The sequence below is a fragment of the Prunus avium genome, chromosome 6 (assembly GCF_965620075.1).
Source record: "Prunus avium chromosome 6, drPruAviu1.hap1.1, whole genome shotgun sequence".
NCBI classification, from domain to species: domain Eukaryota; kingdom Viridiplantae; phylum Streptophyta; class Magnoliopsida; order Rosales; family Rosaceae; genus Prunus; species Prunus avium.
In genome coordinates, this window is record NC_142289.1 from 38,345,246 (window position 1) to 38,360,918 (window position 15,673).

The 15,673-nt window shown below is 38.8% G+C and overlaps 3 protein-coding genes across 6 annotated transcripts; 1 reads left to right on the top strand and 2 right to left on the bottom strand.

The window, feature by feature from the left end:
• The first annotated feature begins 2,545 nt into the window (after nucleotides 1–2,545).
• Nucleotides 2,546–6,547, top strand: LOC110762977 (PRLI-interacting factor). Of its 3 annotated transcripts, none has more exons than XM_021965706.2 (3): nucleotides 2,546–4,414; nucleotides 5,148–5,434; nucleotides 6,080–6,547. In XM_021965706.2, the coding sequence occupies exon 1, from the start codon at nucleotides 2,892–2,894 to the stop codon at nucleotides 4,395–4,397; it is 1,506 nt and encodes a 501-aa protein (XP_021821398.1). In that variant the 5' UTR covers nucleotides 2,546–2,891; the 3' UTR covers nucleotides 4,398–4,414; nucleotides 5,148–5,434; nucleotides 6,080–6,547. The 3 variants fall into 3 exon arrangements, with proteins under 3 accessions (XP_021821398.1, XP_088111375.1, XP_021821400.1); XM_088255249.1 differs by having other exon boundaries at nucleotides 5,209–5,434; nucleotides 6,003–6,547; XM_021965708.2 differs by having other exon boundaries at nucleotides 5,209–5,434.
• Nucleotides 6,548–7,750: 1,203 nt separating this feature from the next.
• On the bottom strand, nucleotides 7,751–10,261 carry LOC110762986 (FT-interacting protein 3-like). The gene has a single exon (XM_021965719.2). The coding sequence runs from the start codon at nucleotides 10,256–10,258 to the stop codon at nucleotides 7,928–7,930; it is 2,331 nt and encodes a 776-aa protein (XP_021821411.2). The 5' UTR covers nucleotides 10,259–10,261; the 3' UTR covers nucleotides 7,751–7,927.
• Nucleotides 10,262–11,591: 1,330 nt separating this feature from the next.
• Nucleotides 11,592–15,344, bottom strand: LOC110762957 (Plastid-lipid associated protein PAP / fibrillin family protein). Of its 2 annotated transcripts, none has more exons than XM_021965685.2 (12): nucleotides 15,002–15,344; nucleotides 14,869–14,922; nucleotides 14,699–14,773; nucleotides 14,280–14,399; nucleotides 13,897–14,088; nucleotides 13,649–13,732; nucleotides 13,466–13,558; nucleotides 12,832–12,885; nucleotides 12,608–12,687; nucleotides 12,413–12,520; nucleotides 12,189–12,314; nucleotides 11,592–11,950 (listed from the first exon to the last, which is right to left on the bottom strand). In XM_021965685.2, exons 1-11 carry the CDS (start codon nucleotides 15,269–15,271, stop codon nucleotides 12,227–12,229), a joined length of 1,218 nt encoding a protein of 405 aa, XP_021821377.2. In that variant the 5' UTR covers nucleotides 15,272–15,344; the 3' UTR covers nucleotides 11,592–11,950; nucleotides 12,189–12,226. The 2 variants fall into 2 exon arrangements, with proteins under 2 accessions (XP_021821377.2, XP_021821378.2); XM_021965686.2 differs by having other exon boundaries at nucleotides 11,592–12,103.
• Nucleotides 15,345–15,673: the final 329 nt, after the last annotated feature.

Consider the following 15,673-nt stretch of genomic DNA (forward strand, 5'->3'; position numbering starts at 1 on the left):
AACTCAAAATGGGCATCAAAGTGTATCTTTGACCATCTTACATGCAGGCCGTGTGCTTCTAACCATGGCTACACTGATGTTCGGGTGTCCAAGGTTGTGCCGCATGGTTGTTTACCATGATGACTGTGAGGTTATGGCACACAAGACAGTCATCGGGTATGACGGAAGTTTATTAGTTGAGAAGGAAATTAAAATAAGGGCATTAATGATCAGAATCTTTCAATTTCAAGGATTGTATAACAATTTGCTTATCCACATTTTTGTTTCAAATCTAATAGCAGCAACAACTTCGGGTTTGGACGGATTTATAGAGATAACCTAAATATAGCTGGCGAGCTACTAAGTGTCTCAATGGCAGAGATTTGAAATCCGTTGGAAGCACTCTGTGGTCAGGGGCGAGTTGAACCCGGAATTAGGATTAATCTCACTCTTCGGGTGTAGGGACACCTCGTAGTATTTACAAAAAATAAAGTGTTAAAAAAAATTAATTCAAAAAAAATAATTTGTGCACTTGTCTTACAATAAGGATATCCTTAACATAATAAAAGAAATAATAATCTTCTACGTCCTAGGTGTTGCCGTTCCTTCACCTGGCTGACAAGGACCAATAGCAATTTTCCTTAATGTGTCGTGACCCAAAAGTTGATGTTGTTAACCGTTTCCTTAAAGAAGATGTTGATGGCGTTAGGGAACGAGTTCGGAGAGATCAAAGGCACACATGGAGAAACATGAGTGGTTCTTAAAGCTTTGGGATAAAAAAGAAGGTAGACATCACAAGGATTCAACCGAAGCCACACACGGCAAAATATTCGTCCAAAAAAGATGCTGGCTGATTATGTACACATGCAAAGCCCTTTCAAACAAAGTTACACACCTCATAGCCAAGCCAACGAAAGATTGAGATATCTTCTTTGCCACCATGAATCACATAGCTACTAGGCTATGATGGACCTGGGTTTTGGTGTGCACTATTGGTGTGTGTGGTGGCTGTGGGAGGGTGGGCTGCCGAGAGTGAAGGTTGTCTTTGTGGGTGTCAGGATGGTGAAGAGATAGAAACAATATTAGCGTTTCATTTTTAAGGGTCTATTTTTTCTAAACAAATCTTATGTCGACCCCAGAAGAAATTTATGTGGTCATTTCAAATCTTATAAATCTTGTAATAGAAATCTTTAAAATCCATAAATAAAAAATCTTGATTATAGAAATTCATTATAAAAAAAAAATATCATATTTTGCTTAAATCTGCAAGATTTTTATCCCTAAATAGTCTTTTAAAATCTCAATTGAATACACCTTCCTTAATCTGCACACAAATACTCTTACCACTAAGCTATAGACCCGTCAACCTGGTTACTGCGTACCACTGGACTAAATAAGAATTTATCCACGAGAAGATGCTTAATGACTCACTTCGTAACTAACAGTAAACAAAATATTAAATTAAAACACATTGGTGAGGAACTCATGGGCCGATTCCTGGCCCAAAAGTAGCTCTATGAACAATACATCGGTAGTGTTTTTTTTTTTTTTTGGGGGTCAAACAACAATACATTAGGTCGATCCAAGTTCCAACCCATCCTTGATTCTTTTTTACGCTTACTTTTAAGGTTAATCACATTTTTGGTTTTCTTGGTCTTTATACTAGCAATCTGAAAATCACGTTTAATTTCGTTTACAATGTATTCCATCAGATGGATGTTCAATTAGGTGTTGCATAAAATCTAAATTTAGTAATGAAGATCCCATTTTCATGCTTCAGAAAGTCACTTGGAAGTTGAAACTCACCAAGCGTATCACAATATAAAACTACGTCACAAGAGATTTCAATCAATAAAAGAATTAACAAAACTCATGGAGTTAGTTGAAAGATGAAATTGCAGTCAATATATGGTTGTTTGGCAATGCATCCCACACCAAGCTTGAAACTTTTTTTTAATATTGTTTTTTGGGGGGAGGGGGGGTTTTTTTGTTCAAGACATAAAGTTTTAGTTTGGTTTTCAAATAAGAAGTCGTCAAATTCGCAAAATTTCAAATATAAACTCTAAAAAGCTTTGAACTCCAATTAGTTAGTTGACGAAATTGACTGAACATCATAAAGAGTTACTCATTTTCTGTAGTTTAAACTATCGCTTGTACTCAAAAAAGAGTTACTCCTTCTTTTATTGTTTTTTTCTTTGATAAATGAATAAATGAAAGACAGTAAAAATGTATATATAAAAAAGTGTAAATGTACAAAATAGATATTTAAAAACTGTCATCCTAAAAATATCAATTGAATTTTTCTATATTTGGTCTTGTATTGTGTACTAAATTACGATATATTTTTTTTATTTTTTACTTTTTAGTCTAAAATGTTATGCTTACAGAAAACAAAGAGGAAAAAGAAAAGAAGTGCAATTTCCCTCTAGTCCTACTCCCACGCCTGCCAGGTCTCCAGGTAACGCACGGCCGACACGTAACAATCAATCTCGCCCGTCCATTTCTAAAGTTCTAATCGGACTGTCCACAGCACGCAATCTCCCCCTATAAAAATAACCCATGCGGACCGCTCGGTCTCCCTAAAACGGCTTTGATTCCATCGAGCTCTTTCGATTTTCTAGAGAACCAAACAGAAATCATTAACAAGAAAAGAAAAATCAAAACCCTCTCTTCTCTTTTTTAGGTTCGGAATTTTAACTTAAAAAGGAAAAAGCATTTCTCGGAGAGAGGTTTAAGATCGAGACCTTGAATTGAAGATAAAAAGGATTCCTAGGGTTTCGATCTCGAAATTTGGGTTTCTGATCGGCGGTTTTGATCGGAGTCTAATCGGAAAGGGACGAGAATTTTTTGTTGTTGTTGTTGTGCTTTCGAGATTTAGGTTTTGGAGTTTCCTTCACATTTGGGGGGAAACCATGAACGATCAGTCGCAGCTGATGAATCAAGCGCCGATGATGACTCTGGGCCAAGCTCAAGTCATGAGCCAGCCGATGCCACAGATGATGAGCCAGCCGCCTCAGATGATGTCACAGTCATCTCAAGCCATGGCGGCTCAGCAGCAGCAGCAGCAGCAAATGATGATGAAGAGTCAGTCTCAGCCGTTGATGTTGAACCGAAACTACAAGGCTTGGCCTCAGCCTCTGCCTCAGCCTCAGCCTCAGCTACAGTTCGCGGCCCAAAAGCCTCCGTCGAATCTCGGACGCAACAATTGGAAAGGCAAGAAGGGCACCGACAAAAGGAAAGACCAGAGAAGAATGGACAAGAATCTGAATGTCCCCAATTTGCCACCGAGTGGTCAGACCAGTAGCGGAGGAGGCCCGGGAGGGTACATACCCCCAACGCTTCATGAGTTACAGTCGCAGAATCGAATGAAAGCCCGGAAATTTTATCCCAAAAAGAAGTTTAACAACAGGTTTGCCCCTTACGCCCCAAGGAACACGACGTCCTTCATTATCAGAGCGAAGAAGTCCGGTGGCATAGCCTCGCTGGTTTCGCCTTGCCCGGTGACACCTGCTGTTCTTCCCACGCCCATTTTCTCGCCGTCGAGGGAGGTCTTGGGGGATATGGCGAAGGAGGAGTGGGGTGTTGATGGGTATGGGTCAATGAAAGGGTTGATTAGGCTGCGGTCGCCTGGAAATGATGATGACGAGGAAGAGGGTGGTGGTGGGTCAAGTGAGAGTGACGTGGAGGAGCATGTGGAGGTGGAGAGGAGGTTGGACCATGATTTGAGTAGGTTTGAGATGATATACCCGAACTACAGTGGGGTTGAGTATAACAACGTTTTGGAGAATAGAGTGGATGATCAGGATACCCATATAGCTCAATTGGAGGAAGAGAATCTGACATTGAAGGAGAGGCTTTTCTTGATGGAGAGGGAATTGGGGGACTTGAGGAGGAGGATGCAGTTTCTTGAGAGGAGGCACCATGTAATGGAGGAGGTCAATGAGGAGGTGGTAGAAAATGGATCTGAGAATGATAGTGATGGAGGGTCAGATGTTCCCCATATGGGTATGGAGGGTGAGAGCAATGCTGAGGTGGTAGAGTATGTGTCCAGAGATGGAGGAAGTAGAAATGTTGGTGCCTTGGCTGAGAATGAGCGTGTTAGGGACGTTGATGTAAGTATGGAAGACTATGTCCGCATTGAAATGATTTTAAAGGACAATGAAGTCAAAGATGAAACATCAAATGAGGTTAAAGATGAAACATCAAATGAGGTTGTAGGTGACGAACAGAAAGAGGAAGTTAAGAATGAGCTTATACCAGAAGAAGTAATTGGAAATAAAAATGAGGTTAATGATAAGGTGAGTAATGAAGTTGGGACCAAGAATGAGAATGAGTTAATGCAGGGTGAGGTGAATGCGAAGAAGGATGAGGAAATGGGAATTGAGTGCCCGGAGAAGAGCATTGGCGACGGTGACTAATCTGTCCCCGCGTTAATGTAAGTTGCTTCTTCAAACAGATAAACATTCCGCATTTCGTCGTGGATTGTTAAACTTCTGGATATATGCATCTATGTAGATTCGCCTTATATTTCATTTTTTCTTTGTTTTATGTTTTTTTTTGGGTGGAAAGAGAGGATGAAGGTGCTCTCAGTTTTCTGCCCCTCTATGACCTAATAATATCAGTAGAGACTAGGTTGTAGGTTTTGTTTCCTTGGGTTGGGGTGTTAGACTTAGTTGTAAGGTTCATTCTGTTAAGGGATACATCTGTATGGCTCCATGTACTTACTCTAAAGTTTGAAAAGGACCTGTGCATTTGATAGTGTAATCTAATGCCTATTATGTACCCAATTTTCATTTTCATAATGTCATGCAAACCTTCTTTAATGAATTTCCTTGTAATTTTATGAAATATCTGTTACTTTAGTGTTAAACTGAGTCATAGCCTTTTTTTCTGTTGGATTAAATTGATGTACTTGAATGTGTCGATTGTCGTGTAGTTGGAGAGTTTTAATTTTGTATTAGCAATTCTTAGGTTATGTAAAGAAGACTTTTCTCTCTTCAACCTATAAGTATGACTGGTCATTATGTAAATGTAAACATTCAACTATACTTTGTATACTATCTGTGATATTGTGATTAAAGTCAGGTCCGTCTCATAATTGATTATAGATTGTATATAGGAGAACAAGTTTTCGGTGGAAACTTAGATATTTTATATTTTTATGGAAGTGGCTTACACTCCTTGCTTCAATCTTCTGTATCGCCTGTGAGGGTGATTCCAAATGCGCAGTTTGAGAGCTCCAGCATCTTTAAAGACGGCTGTTGTGCACTTTTCCTTTTCTAAAGGGGGTGCATTAGTGCCTATTGAATTCAAAAGTTAGAGAAGCATTGATGCTGAAAAGGACCAATACATCTAAGTGGGAGTGTACCGCAGCAAAGACTTGATTGTTAGTTGATGTTGCTCCTTCATCTATGTTTTTTTCCAGTGGATGCATGACTACGAACTCAACCTTGAGGTAAGGAAAATGCTACTCAGTGAGGTTTCTCTATTCCACTCAATATTTCTTGGACAGACTACTCAGATTCTTTTTGCATCTCGTATGTAAATAACCATGCTACTTAAATTTTCCAAGCGTCTTACTCAGAATGTTTCTAACTTCTAAGGTATGAAAGTTGGCTTCTCCAAGCAAAGCTTTTCCTCACTGAGCTTATGAAATTATGAAATTTTTTCACTGATTTTTCTTGAGGGCCAAACTTCTGGTTGAGATTCATCTGGCTAACTGATGGTATTGCTAACATTTCATAACACCTCATGTAGATTGCAAATGCTTGACTACTTCACTGTTCTTTTTTTTTTTTTTTTGATCAAATAGAAAGATTCATTCAACCGTAGCACCAACCAATGATAACGTTTACAAATGAACGGTTCTTTGTATGCCAGAAACTCTTCTTTCTCCAGCAAACTTTTAATCTGACATTATCAATGGCCCTTATTTTTTGTACTGTGTAGACGTTGGTTGCTTTTTCTTTTCTCCATGCAATGAGTTCATTGAAGCTAATAACTTCATTGTGTAAACTTTGCAGACGTCATTTGTTCTGAGTGTGTTTTAGTCTGTGGTTGATCTTCATGGAAGTTGAAAGTTTTTGTTGATCCTATGTAGGACACCTTGGGGAAGCCGCTGAAGGCTCGTGTGATGGATGTTCTGTTCTTTGCTCATTGCTTGATTGTGGGAATAGCTTTGCCCAATGTGCTTGCTTTTGTTTCCCCGGTAACATGAGCACTGCTGCATGTTTTCCTTTCTCGCATTTGCTTGAAACTATGGTGGGGAAAAAGGTGCAGAGCTCATATGGACTGCAGACAAGTGCTTTTTATGCTTTGCATCCATACATCAAACCTGCTTTTGGGCAAAGCTAAAGATTCCCTTTAGCTAAGATACTTGTTGGTTTGGCTGAAAATTCCTTGCAGTGGATCTTCTCAGCATCGGTCACTCAATTTCATAATGGTATCTTTTTATAGTTCATTTTCCTCATTCCAATAATTTACCAGGTTAATAACGTACAGTTTTAATGTAATTGTACTGTTTTTTCCTTCACCAATACAAAAACTAAATTGTTTCAATTCAACCAAATTTCACCCTATGTTCCCAAATTCCCAGGGATGGTCTTAGTTGGGATCCTGAGCCTCTGCAAATAGAATGCTTTTGAAAAAACTGAACAACTTTGTGCCAAAGAGGAACAATGTTCAGCTTGGTACTGATGTTGAAATTCTGAAACGAACAGCTGAGCCGTATCACAAGGATTAGAAATCCAAATATACATATAATTTTTAATCCGAAAAATACCATTTCTTTTATTAGTATGTTGGCCACCTAACTTAAGCCAATTAGCCCTTGCACCTTGAGCCCAGTAAAGTTCCCCTTGATGTAATAATTTAAGATAAGCCTTATGCAAATCCTGCCCAAAAAGAGTTCCTGCACTTGAGCAATTTGTTTATACCAAGAGGAAACTTCCTGGAATAAATGGGGCCGTTTAGAGTGCCATTGTTCAAGTAAGAAACGTAAGTCTCCACAGTTGGCCAAAATATTATTCCTAGGGGGAAGCTCCCTGAACGTGTTTCCATGCATTTTTTTGTAAATTTTTTATAAACAATATCTGGGAATTCTGGATTGGAAAGCCATTGCCCTTGGAAACGAAAAATCCTATTAGAACAAAAAACATGTGAATCGGAATGAAAGATAATTGGACTATGATCAGATCCTCCTATAGGCAACACATCTAAAAAACAATTGAGGATAAAATTTTTAAAACGAATTTCGTGCAAAAAGCTCGATCCAATTTTTCCCAGATTTAAGATTGAGCCTGTTGTTTATTACTCCAGGTAAAAGCAGCATTACCTGTAGAAGCAATTTCAATGAGACTAGCTTGATTAACAAAGTTCTGAAAATCAAGCATGTACTTGGAAAGTTTACTAGAGCCTCCAAGTTTCTCATGTAAAAGAAAGAATGCAGTTAAAGACTGCAAGTATCAAGACTGGTTCATGCCAAGGAACTTTATCCGAAAGGAGATCCCAAATAATTTTTTGTTCATCTTTCCAAGGAAACATATACAGCCAGCAAACAAAATAAGTAGAACCAACATGAGCATCAAACACACAAGTTAAAATAAACCTTTCATGCATATATTATTTTACATCCAGATGAATACGTTCATCATTCCAAGCAAAAATAATCCCTCCAGCTAAACCAGAAAATTCAACCATTCGATTAAAACTGACATTGGAAATTTCTTTTCAAAAAGATGAGGGGAAAGCCTGGTTTCCCTTACACCAAAAACATCTGGACCAAAAAAGAAATTACCAACAGCAGCAGTTTTTTTCTGTTTTTATAAAATATAAAAAAGGGATATGAGCTGGCAAGTACAAATATGTCTGTATGCTCAGATTCCTAACCTTCCTCTCAGTTAGAAGACAATTAAATAAAAGGTTGATTCTCTGAACAAATCAAAGCTCCTCATAAAAAGATGTCCGTTTTCGCCGGCATCCTTCTGAAGAAGTTGTAGTGATATGGAGGGAGTTGGTCACGTAACCATGGGTGCCTTAGCACATAAATGCCTGCTAAAAGAGGTATACATTGGAAAGGAACGTACCAAAATATTATCCCAGCAATTATACAAAAGGACGTAAATATAGCTGTAGCTCTTGGATCCCTCCAACTCAAAATAGATTGCACCCTCTCCCCTTGAGCTGCTATGTCCCCAAGAAGTGTCTGGATACTCCCTGCCATGCTTCGAAGCCGGTCATATCTTCTTCTCAGAACTTCGTCGGTCCTTCTCGTTGGAAACGGATCAAACTCTTCATCCAAAACATCCGGAAGCGCAGTGTAGGCATGAGACAAGTCGGCATCTATGTGAAGAATTTTTTTAGGCCTCTTCCAAAAGTTCCAAATCCCTTCCTTGGAAAAGTAGAAAAACAATGCGGGTAGTATGAGACCAGGGTAAATAACCACAACACAGAAGATGATCAAAACCAGAACAGTAGAGAAGGGGTTAGTCCATTTGCATATCCCATCAAACCATTTGACGACACCAAAGACACCATCCATAACTTTGACGATCCTGTCAAAATTCACTTTGGCTTTTCGGAGGCTCCACAAATGTGTTTTCACATCCAACACATAATCCACAACCTCTTTCCTCAAAGGTGGCTCAGCCCGGCTCAACCTCAGTGCGAGAGTATACGCAGCTTGTTCTGATAACATAGAGATTTGATCTTTAGATAGTGGGACAAGGTAATGCATTTTGGGAAGCAGAGGCCGTCCATAAGTAAGTAACATGTTCATCTTATTTGTACAGGAAAATCTCACTGCCAATTGGATTTCGCCCATCTTCTTCACCCCAGAAGGTTGCATAACCACAAGTGGATGAGAGTTTGTGTAAATTTTATCGATGACAAGCGTGGACAAGCGAATCTTTACCTTTCCAATAGGCAAATCCATAGGCCCTCCAGGCTTATCCCAACTGTGCAAATAGCCATTTTGAAAAACTGCAATGGTAATGACTGTACAAGGATCATAGACATCCCAAGTGTATTGTTCATTCCACTTGGGATCACAGCTATCGACGATCGTCCTTGTTCTCACCCACTTTGGCCCGTATTTAGCCACACAATAGGCATTAACACGATTTTCGGGCTTCATTGGTGGCAGTCCGGAAGCACTCAAGATCCCCAGTTCCAGATTCCCGATTGTAGGTTTCCACAATATCTTTGCTGTTGGCCTAAGATCACTAAGAGAGTGAGCAGGCTCGTCAAGAACATGGTATCCACCATCCAAAGAGATCCTCATCTGAATCTTACTAGCAAATCTCACCTCCTTATTCTCCACTACTTCAGTCCTCCAAAGATCATGCCACTTGGCAGCAGCCGCCGAACCAGTATTCCTCTTCTCCACATTCTTTAGAGGAATCTCACACCTCCCTAAGGTGAAACTTCCTTCCTTATTGATCAAATTCTCCTCCACAGTCACAACCAAATCCTCCTCAAATGGTTCTGCTACAACGAACATTATATCCTGGTTCCATGCGACATTTGTAGTCTTAGTTTGAGAAACTTTACTTCTCAAAACCAACCTCCCAAGAGTAGCTTTCACAAAAATCTCTACTGGCTGTCCTCTGTTGTTCTTGTCTCTAAGCTGCAGATCCTGAGCTTCAATCGCATTAACTCTAAGGTACCAAATCCTAGGTGAAATGTACACTTTCGAACGAGTATCTGAAACGCCATAACCACTTATAACTGAGGCTGTATCAGCATGCCAAGCATCAGGAAAAACCTCATCCGCCTGTGTCCCAATCCAAAAGGCCAACATCAACTCTCCTTTGATCTTGTTTTGATCCATCAGCCTATACCATTGGGGCGCCAAAGGACTATCTGGAGGAACTCTGGTTGGAGCATCAGAAACATTGAAAGCAAATCGGCCAATGACTTCTTGACCATCTTCAACTGCAAGAGCCTTATCCTTCACCAAAATCTCCACACTGGTGTTCTGAATTCTCTCTCTGTTGAAAGAAAAAACTAGGTTCCATTCGGAGTATGGATTCTTCTCCAAGTGTTTTGTGGTTCCCTTGTAGTTCCCAATCTTCAGCTCAACATAAGGATCGCAGGGTTGTGGCAGCCCTCTGGCTTTCACAACCCGTACATACAGATACTGCATTTGCTCCACCAGGTTAAAGGCGGTCATAGGGCCCGTGGCGGAGGCAGCCCTGCCAGTGATTTTCGGCGACGTCTCCTTGAGGGACAAATCTTCCCGTGGCCTCTGAGTGTTTGTGGTCTTGTAATGAGCCATCATTGTTCACACTTCACACTGCCAGAATTATAAAGAGATTAGATATATATATATGTGTGTGTGTGTGTGTGCGCGCGCGCAACCAAAATAAAGTTTGTGCAATCAAAAGTGTGTAAATAACATATAGAACTTGCACATAAATTGGCGCAATGGGGAGAAACAAAAAGCCGAATGAGGATTCTGTGAAATCACTACCTGCACAACTCTTCTTCGTCCACTGGGATTAAAATATAGGCTCTTCTACTTCGTTTGTATCTTTCCTTCTCTTTGTTAGATTCTTGCTCTGTTTGGCTATTGGGAATTCCTAAAGATAAAGGCAGAGCATGAAGTAATAGAATATTCAACCCAAGAAGAACTAAGGCAAAGCTAAAAGAGAAAATTTAGAACCATAACCAGGAATACCATACCTGTTTATCATTGAAATCTAGATGTGATGGCGGGTCTTCCCCTTAAAGTTTGATGGTTTTATGTCTGTGGTTTTAAAGAAAAACAGAGCAAAGGAAGGGTAAGGGATAAACAAATCGAAATCTTATTGTAAAAGGTGAGGAGGATTATTCAATTCAATGCATGTTTAGACGTTGGCTAGCAGCATATATAGGAAAGTTGATCGAGCAAAGAATTTATTTGTCCAAGGACCTCGTAATGGTAAGGGCCAAATACAAGAACAAATTGATTTGGAGTGAGGTATATGTAACCGGGGCATCAAACGTCAAAAGAAGGCTGAAAAAAAGAGAGAGAAAAACCAAACAAAGATTTCCTATCCTATGGGGAAGGTTTTAGAAAGAGAATGAATCAGTTCTGGGAAGTTTTTTCCTCGGTTACTTGTTAGGCAAGTAATAAAGTTTATCTGGCATGTTAGTCGTTAATTAATTACTTCTAAGGAACTTTACTGATTTGTTTGAGATCTTGATGAGATTCACTTTTTTCTTTTGCAGAATTGTTGACTAAAAACAAAACAGTGTAGTTTGTTTAGGCAAGTTGACCCGGAAGTGAGCCTGCCTCTTGTACCCTAGTTTGAATTACCCTTTTCGTAGATTAGAGTAGTTTAGGATATTGCACTGTCGTTAAAAAACAAAACACAATCAGTATTCTTGAATGGGAAAAAACATGTTATAGTATTTAACAAAAAACAAAAACATGTTATAGTCGTGTGCAAAATCTCTAATAGATTTCTTCTATTGGTTGATGCGTGCAGCAGATGTAGATGAAGAGTGCTGCTCTGCAGCTTAATTATTTAATTTGATTTATTTTTGTGCCTGACAGTTAATGTTCATTAGGTTTTACGATAAGTAATCCAAATCCCAGCACAGAAATACTCAATACCAAAGCCAGCGACTAAAGAAAGATACAATTGAGCCAATGACAATTAGCAGAAAGTATCTGAGATACAATTAATTTTGATTACATTTGATGTTAAACAGGTAAAAGAAAATAAAAAAAACAGCCAAGAAAAGTATATATGTCAAAACAATTTTAATATGTAAATTTGTTTCTGAGTTAAATAGGCCAATCTCATGGTATGATTTACAATAGGCCAGTTCTGTTGTGGAGGGAGGGAAATTATCTCCACTTTCTCCTGCTAGATGAAGCTGGCTTTTGAGAAAATTCTGACAAACCCTACTTCATGGCTCCAAGGCTCACCCCATTCCCAACCAAAATGCTTGTTTCACCCTTTCTGATAGCTTTGCTTATCACCTGACATGTCTCAAACAAAATCTATGAAACTGGGTACGTTTGTTCATTTGTTCATTTGTTCTATTTCATTTTTAGTATGTACGACATGAATTTTTCAGAATGATGGTGATGAAATTCTGCCCTTTTCTGGTTCCCACTGGGTTACCTTATCAACTGGTCAAAAGATGAAAAACTATCAAAATAACATGTGGCTATGCTGTCATTTATACCGACACAACCAGAAGCAAATTTGTATCACCTGAAATTTAGATCTTCTATCTGTTTGGTTAGCCCATCTTATTTCTGTCCTGTACCATCTGTTCGTAGATGCACAAAAACAATTTTATTATATCCCCACGTAATTCTGATCTTGTCATCGCTATACCTGCAGCATACGGTATTAATAAATATGTGAATGAATGGTACTTTCAGCTAATCAAAGTGTTGTAACTAGCTACATGAATACCGGACGAGATATCTTACAGCAGTTCTAGTTTGAACTTGCTTTCTAGCTCTACGGGATATCCAAATTGGCCACCGATGATGGCTGCATCGTCCATTGTAATATCATATGTTGTGGTGCCAGATTTCCTGCCGATGTGTGAGACTGTGAAAATCAGGCTTTCCCTAGATATCTCTTTTAAATTCCAGCTAAATTTATTCAAATGAGAAACTTACACAAATGTGCCAGTTATGGAAAATTTGAGTCCAAGCAAGATGTCAACCACAAACTTTATTTGTCCATTTTCCTTGACAATCTATAATCATAGCATTTAAAAAAATTAATGGAGAGTAAACTAGTCAACCGAGGAAACTCCATAAGGAATAACGAGAACTAAGACAAGGCAAGTTGAGCCATCAAAATTTGTTTAACGTAATAGCAGCTACGATTTTTCACTTACTTGCTTGCCCATAAGACCATTGGCAGCATTCTCTAACCAACTATCCGTCTCTTCCTGCCACATATAAGGACATATGAAAATTGTAAACAAAAAACTACTACAGTTTCTTTTATGTGTTCATCTTACAAAATGCATAATTGGATTTCAGTGATCTGGAGCAATATCAGCAGATTTTTATCTATTTGATGTCTTCTACATGAATATAGATCTTGCTCTGTGGTTAGCTCTATCCTATGGTAGTTCTGGTTAGCTTTATATTTGTTCTTTATAGCCTTTAAAATTCAGCAAGCTTCTCATTTACTAGGATGAATCCTATTTTTGCAATTAACAAAATAACTTAGCTGCTTTTGTTCTCGTTATGCGCCTATTTGTGCCACATTCTTGAAAATGCATATGCATATGACAGTTGCATTCTTTCTTATATAAGCTAATGCTCTTGGTTGAACAAAGTGCAATGCACGTTTGATTTCACAACCATGGAGAGATGATTGCCACATCAGCTAGTGCGATTAAACCCAATAAGTCTCAGACTCTTGCTCAGTCCAAACTTAAGTTTGTCAGTGCCTTTGCCAATAGGATGTTGGTAAAGGACAATAAAACAACTCCTAGTATCAGTTTATCATCATGAGATTACCTGTGAACTCCATAGCATTTCCCACTCTCCCTCTTGGAGTTCTGGTTCACCTATGCCTTTATTCTGGTTGAAGGAGATGAACTCATCAATTGCCTGCAATAGAAATACGGTTGCAGGAAACCATATCAGCAAGGAAAAGTTTCTTCAGCATGCAACTTGAGAAACTTCAATTGGCAACGTCACCTCTCTGACTCCTGTACCCGTAGAGATGGTTGATAGCAATTTTTGCCTAGGCTCAGTTTTCTTTTGCAGCACAAATGTGGTTCCCTGCACTACAAAGGTATTATGGATATCCTTAGCTACGATCAACTCGTTCTAAGGTTCAAGCAATTAATTACCATCACTATACGGTAATATTACTGATGTGAAATGCCGCACAGAATGTGTTAAAAATCTGTTTACTGCTAAGCAATGAATGTATGCCCTATTACCTTATTTCCTCTTGATATTCGGAGGTTTCCAGATTGGGACAGGTATGTGGTATCCAACCAACCCTTTGCCTCATCTCCAAGAAGTCTGAAAGGAACTGGATATGGAACCTTAAATGGTAAAAATTTGAAAGAAAAGGCTGCTCTGTCAAACCGGAAAAGGATTCGTTTCTCATCTTTGATTGACGCCGCCGCCTTTGTGGGAACAAAAGAGACAAAACTTAAGTGAAAAGAAAATACTTAAATGATCTATATGGCATCATTCATGACTTGACAAGAATCAAAGGGGGGCTAAAGAAAAGAACTGAATGATAGTAACCGTTTAGTTCTGCAGAAAGAGACATATGTATAGAGATATTTAGCAATTGGAGAGAGCAAAGGCATACCTCTACTTTCAGCTCACCTATTGCATCAGAGAATTTTACGATATTGGATACACGTGGGTCATTTGTCCGAAGAAATACCTCTTGAAACACACTAAAGAAATCGACCCCAACAAATGTCCTCTGAAAGATATTAAAAGCATGATTCAATTGCCACTTTCAAATTGTTTAGAGGGCCAACTGAACTTGTTTTGTTTTGCAGATCAATTTTCTTTCCATGAAATTTAGAGTCCCTAGAAGATCCATATCTTTACATTTGCAACACTCTACATGTGCATCACATAGCTAGGGTGATGCTTTCAAGATCTCAAGGAAAACCAATATATATTGCAAAAGAAACCAAGTTTCTGCAATATTCAAAAAGGAAAAAAAAAAAAAAATTCATACAAGTGGGGGGAACACATTAGTTGAACAGATCATACTTGAATGGGAGAGGCAGTTCCAGGTCTTGTAGTAAACATCAATTGCCAGCGTCCCTCAATCAAACTAGAGCTGGTCTGCATATAAAACACACATTTTGAATATATAAACAAATACAAAGAGACCAAAAACAACAATCAAAGCAGAAGGTTGTATTTCAATGATATCGAACCGGATCCGGAATGCCTTGTAAACTTTCAAGAGCCTGCACAGCACGCTCAACATCCTGCAAAATCATTAATTCTCATTCAATAATTTTTTATTAATCACATAATTTAAGAAGAGAAAAGAGAAAAAAGCGTTACAGTGAGTTGCTGAGGAGAAGCAGAGCGGCCTCGGCCTTGAATTCCAATGAGGGCTTCAACGAGAGAGTTCTCTTCCTCTGTAAACGAGACTTGTTGCTGCTGTTGTTCATCTACGAGAGCCAAAACTTGAGTGAGATGCTTTGTACGGCTTGAGTTTCTGAAGAAGCGAAGAGTTGTTGGTGAGATTGAGAATGTGAGTTTTTTGCGCCAACCATGGAAGCTCAGGCTTGTTAGATTTGGTGGTGCTGCTGCTGTCACTGCTGCCGCCATTGATGATCAAAAAGAAGCAGAGAGGCTGAGAAAGGCAGAGTGGTACCAGAGCAACTGCCAACAGTGTAAGAGATATTGAAGCTATTTGATTAATATCTCTTTCCTTTTGCCACGTGGGCTGTTCTCCATCAGACACGTCCAAACTGATATGTTGTGATTTATCTCTATTTGTTTGCCGTTTACTTTTGTTTGACGAATTGGCGCCATATATTACATTCATGTTCTTTTCTAATATATATTTTTTAATTTCCTTTTTTGTTCCAATTGTTGTTTTGTTTTAGTTCTAACAAAATTTTAGTTTATAATTTACCTTTAACCTAGAAACCATTTTTGAATTACGTTAGCTTAGGTAGTTTAATTTTATCAAATAAATTCATGTGACACGTTAAGTTCAGCATGAGA

Excerpts from the sequence above, each read along its gene's own strand:
- LOC110762977 (XM_021965706.2), top strand. The coding sequence starts at position 2,892 with ATGAACGATCAGTCGCAGCTGATGAATCAAGCGCCGATGATGACTCTG.
- LOC110762986 (XM_021965719.2), bottom strand. The coding sequence starts at position 10,258 with ATGATGGCTCATTACAAGACCACAAACACTCAGAGGCCACGGGAAGAT.
- LOC110762957 (XM_021965685.2), bottom strand. The coding sequence starts at position 15,271 with ATGGCGGCAGCAGTGACAGCAGCAGCACCACCAAATCTAACAAGCCTG. Across the intron at positions 13,733-13,896 it reads GAATATCAAGAGGAAATAAG|GGAACCACATTTGTGCTGCA; the intron begins GTAATAGGGCAT and ends TTTGTAGTGCAG. Across the intron at positions 13,559-13,648 it reads CGGGTACAGGAGTCAGAGAG|GCAATTGATGAGTTCATCTC; the intron begins GTGACGTTGCCA and ends TTTCTATTGCAG.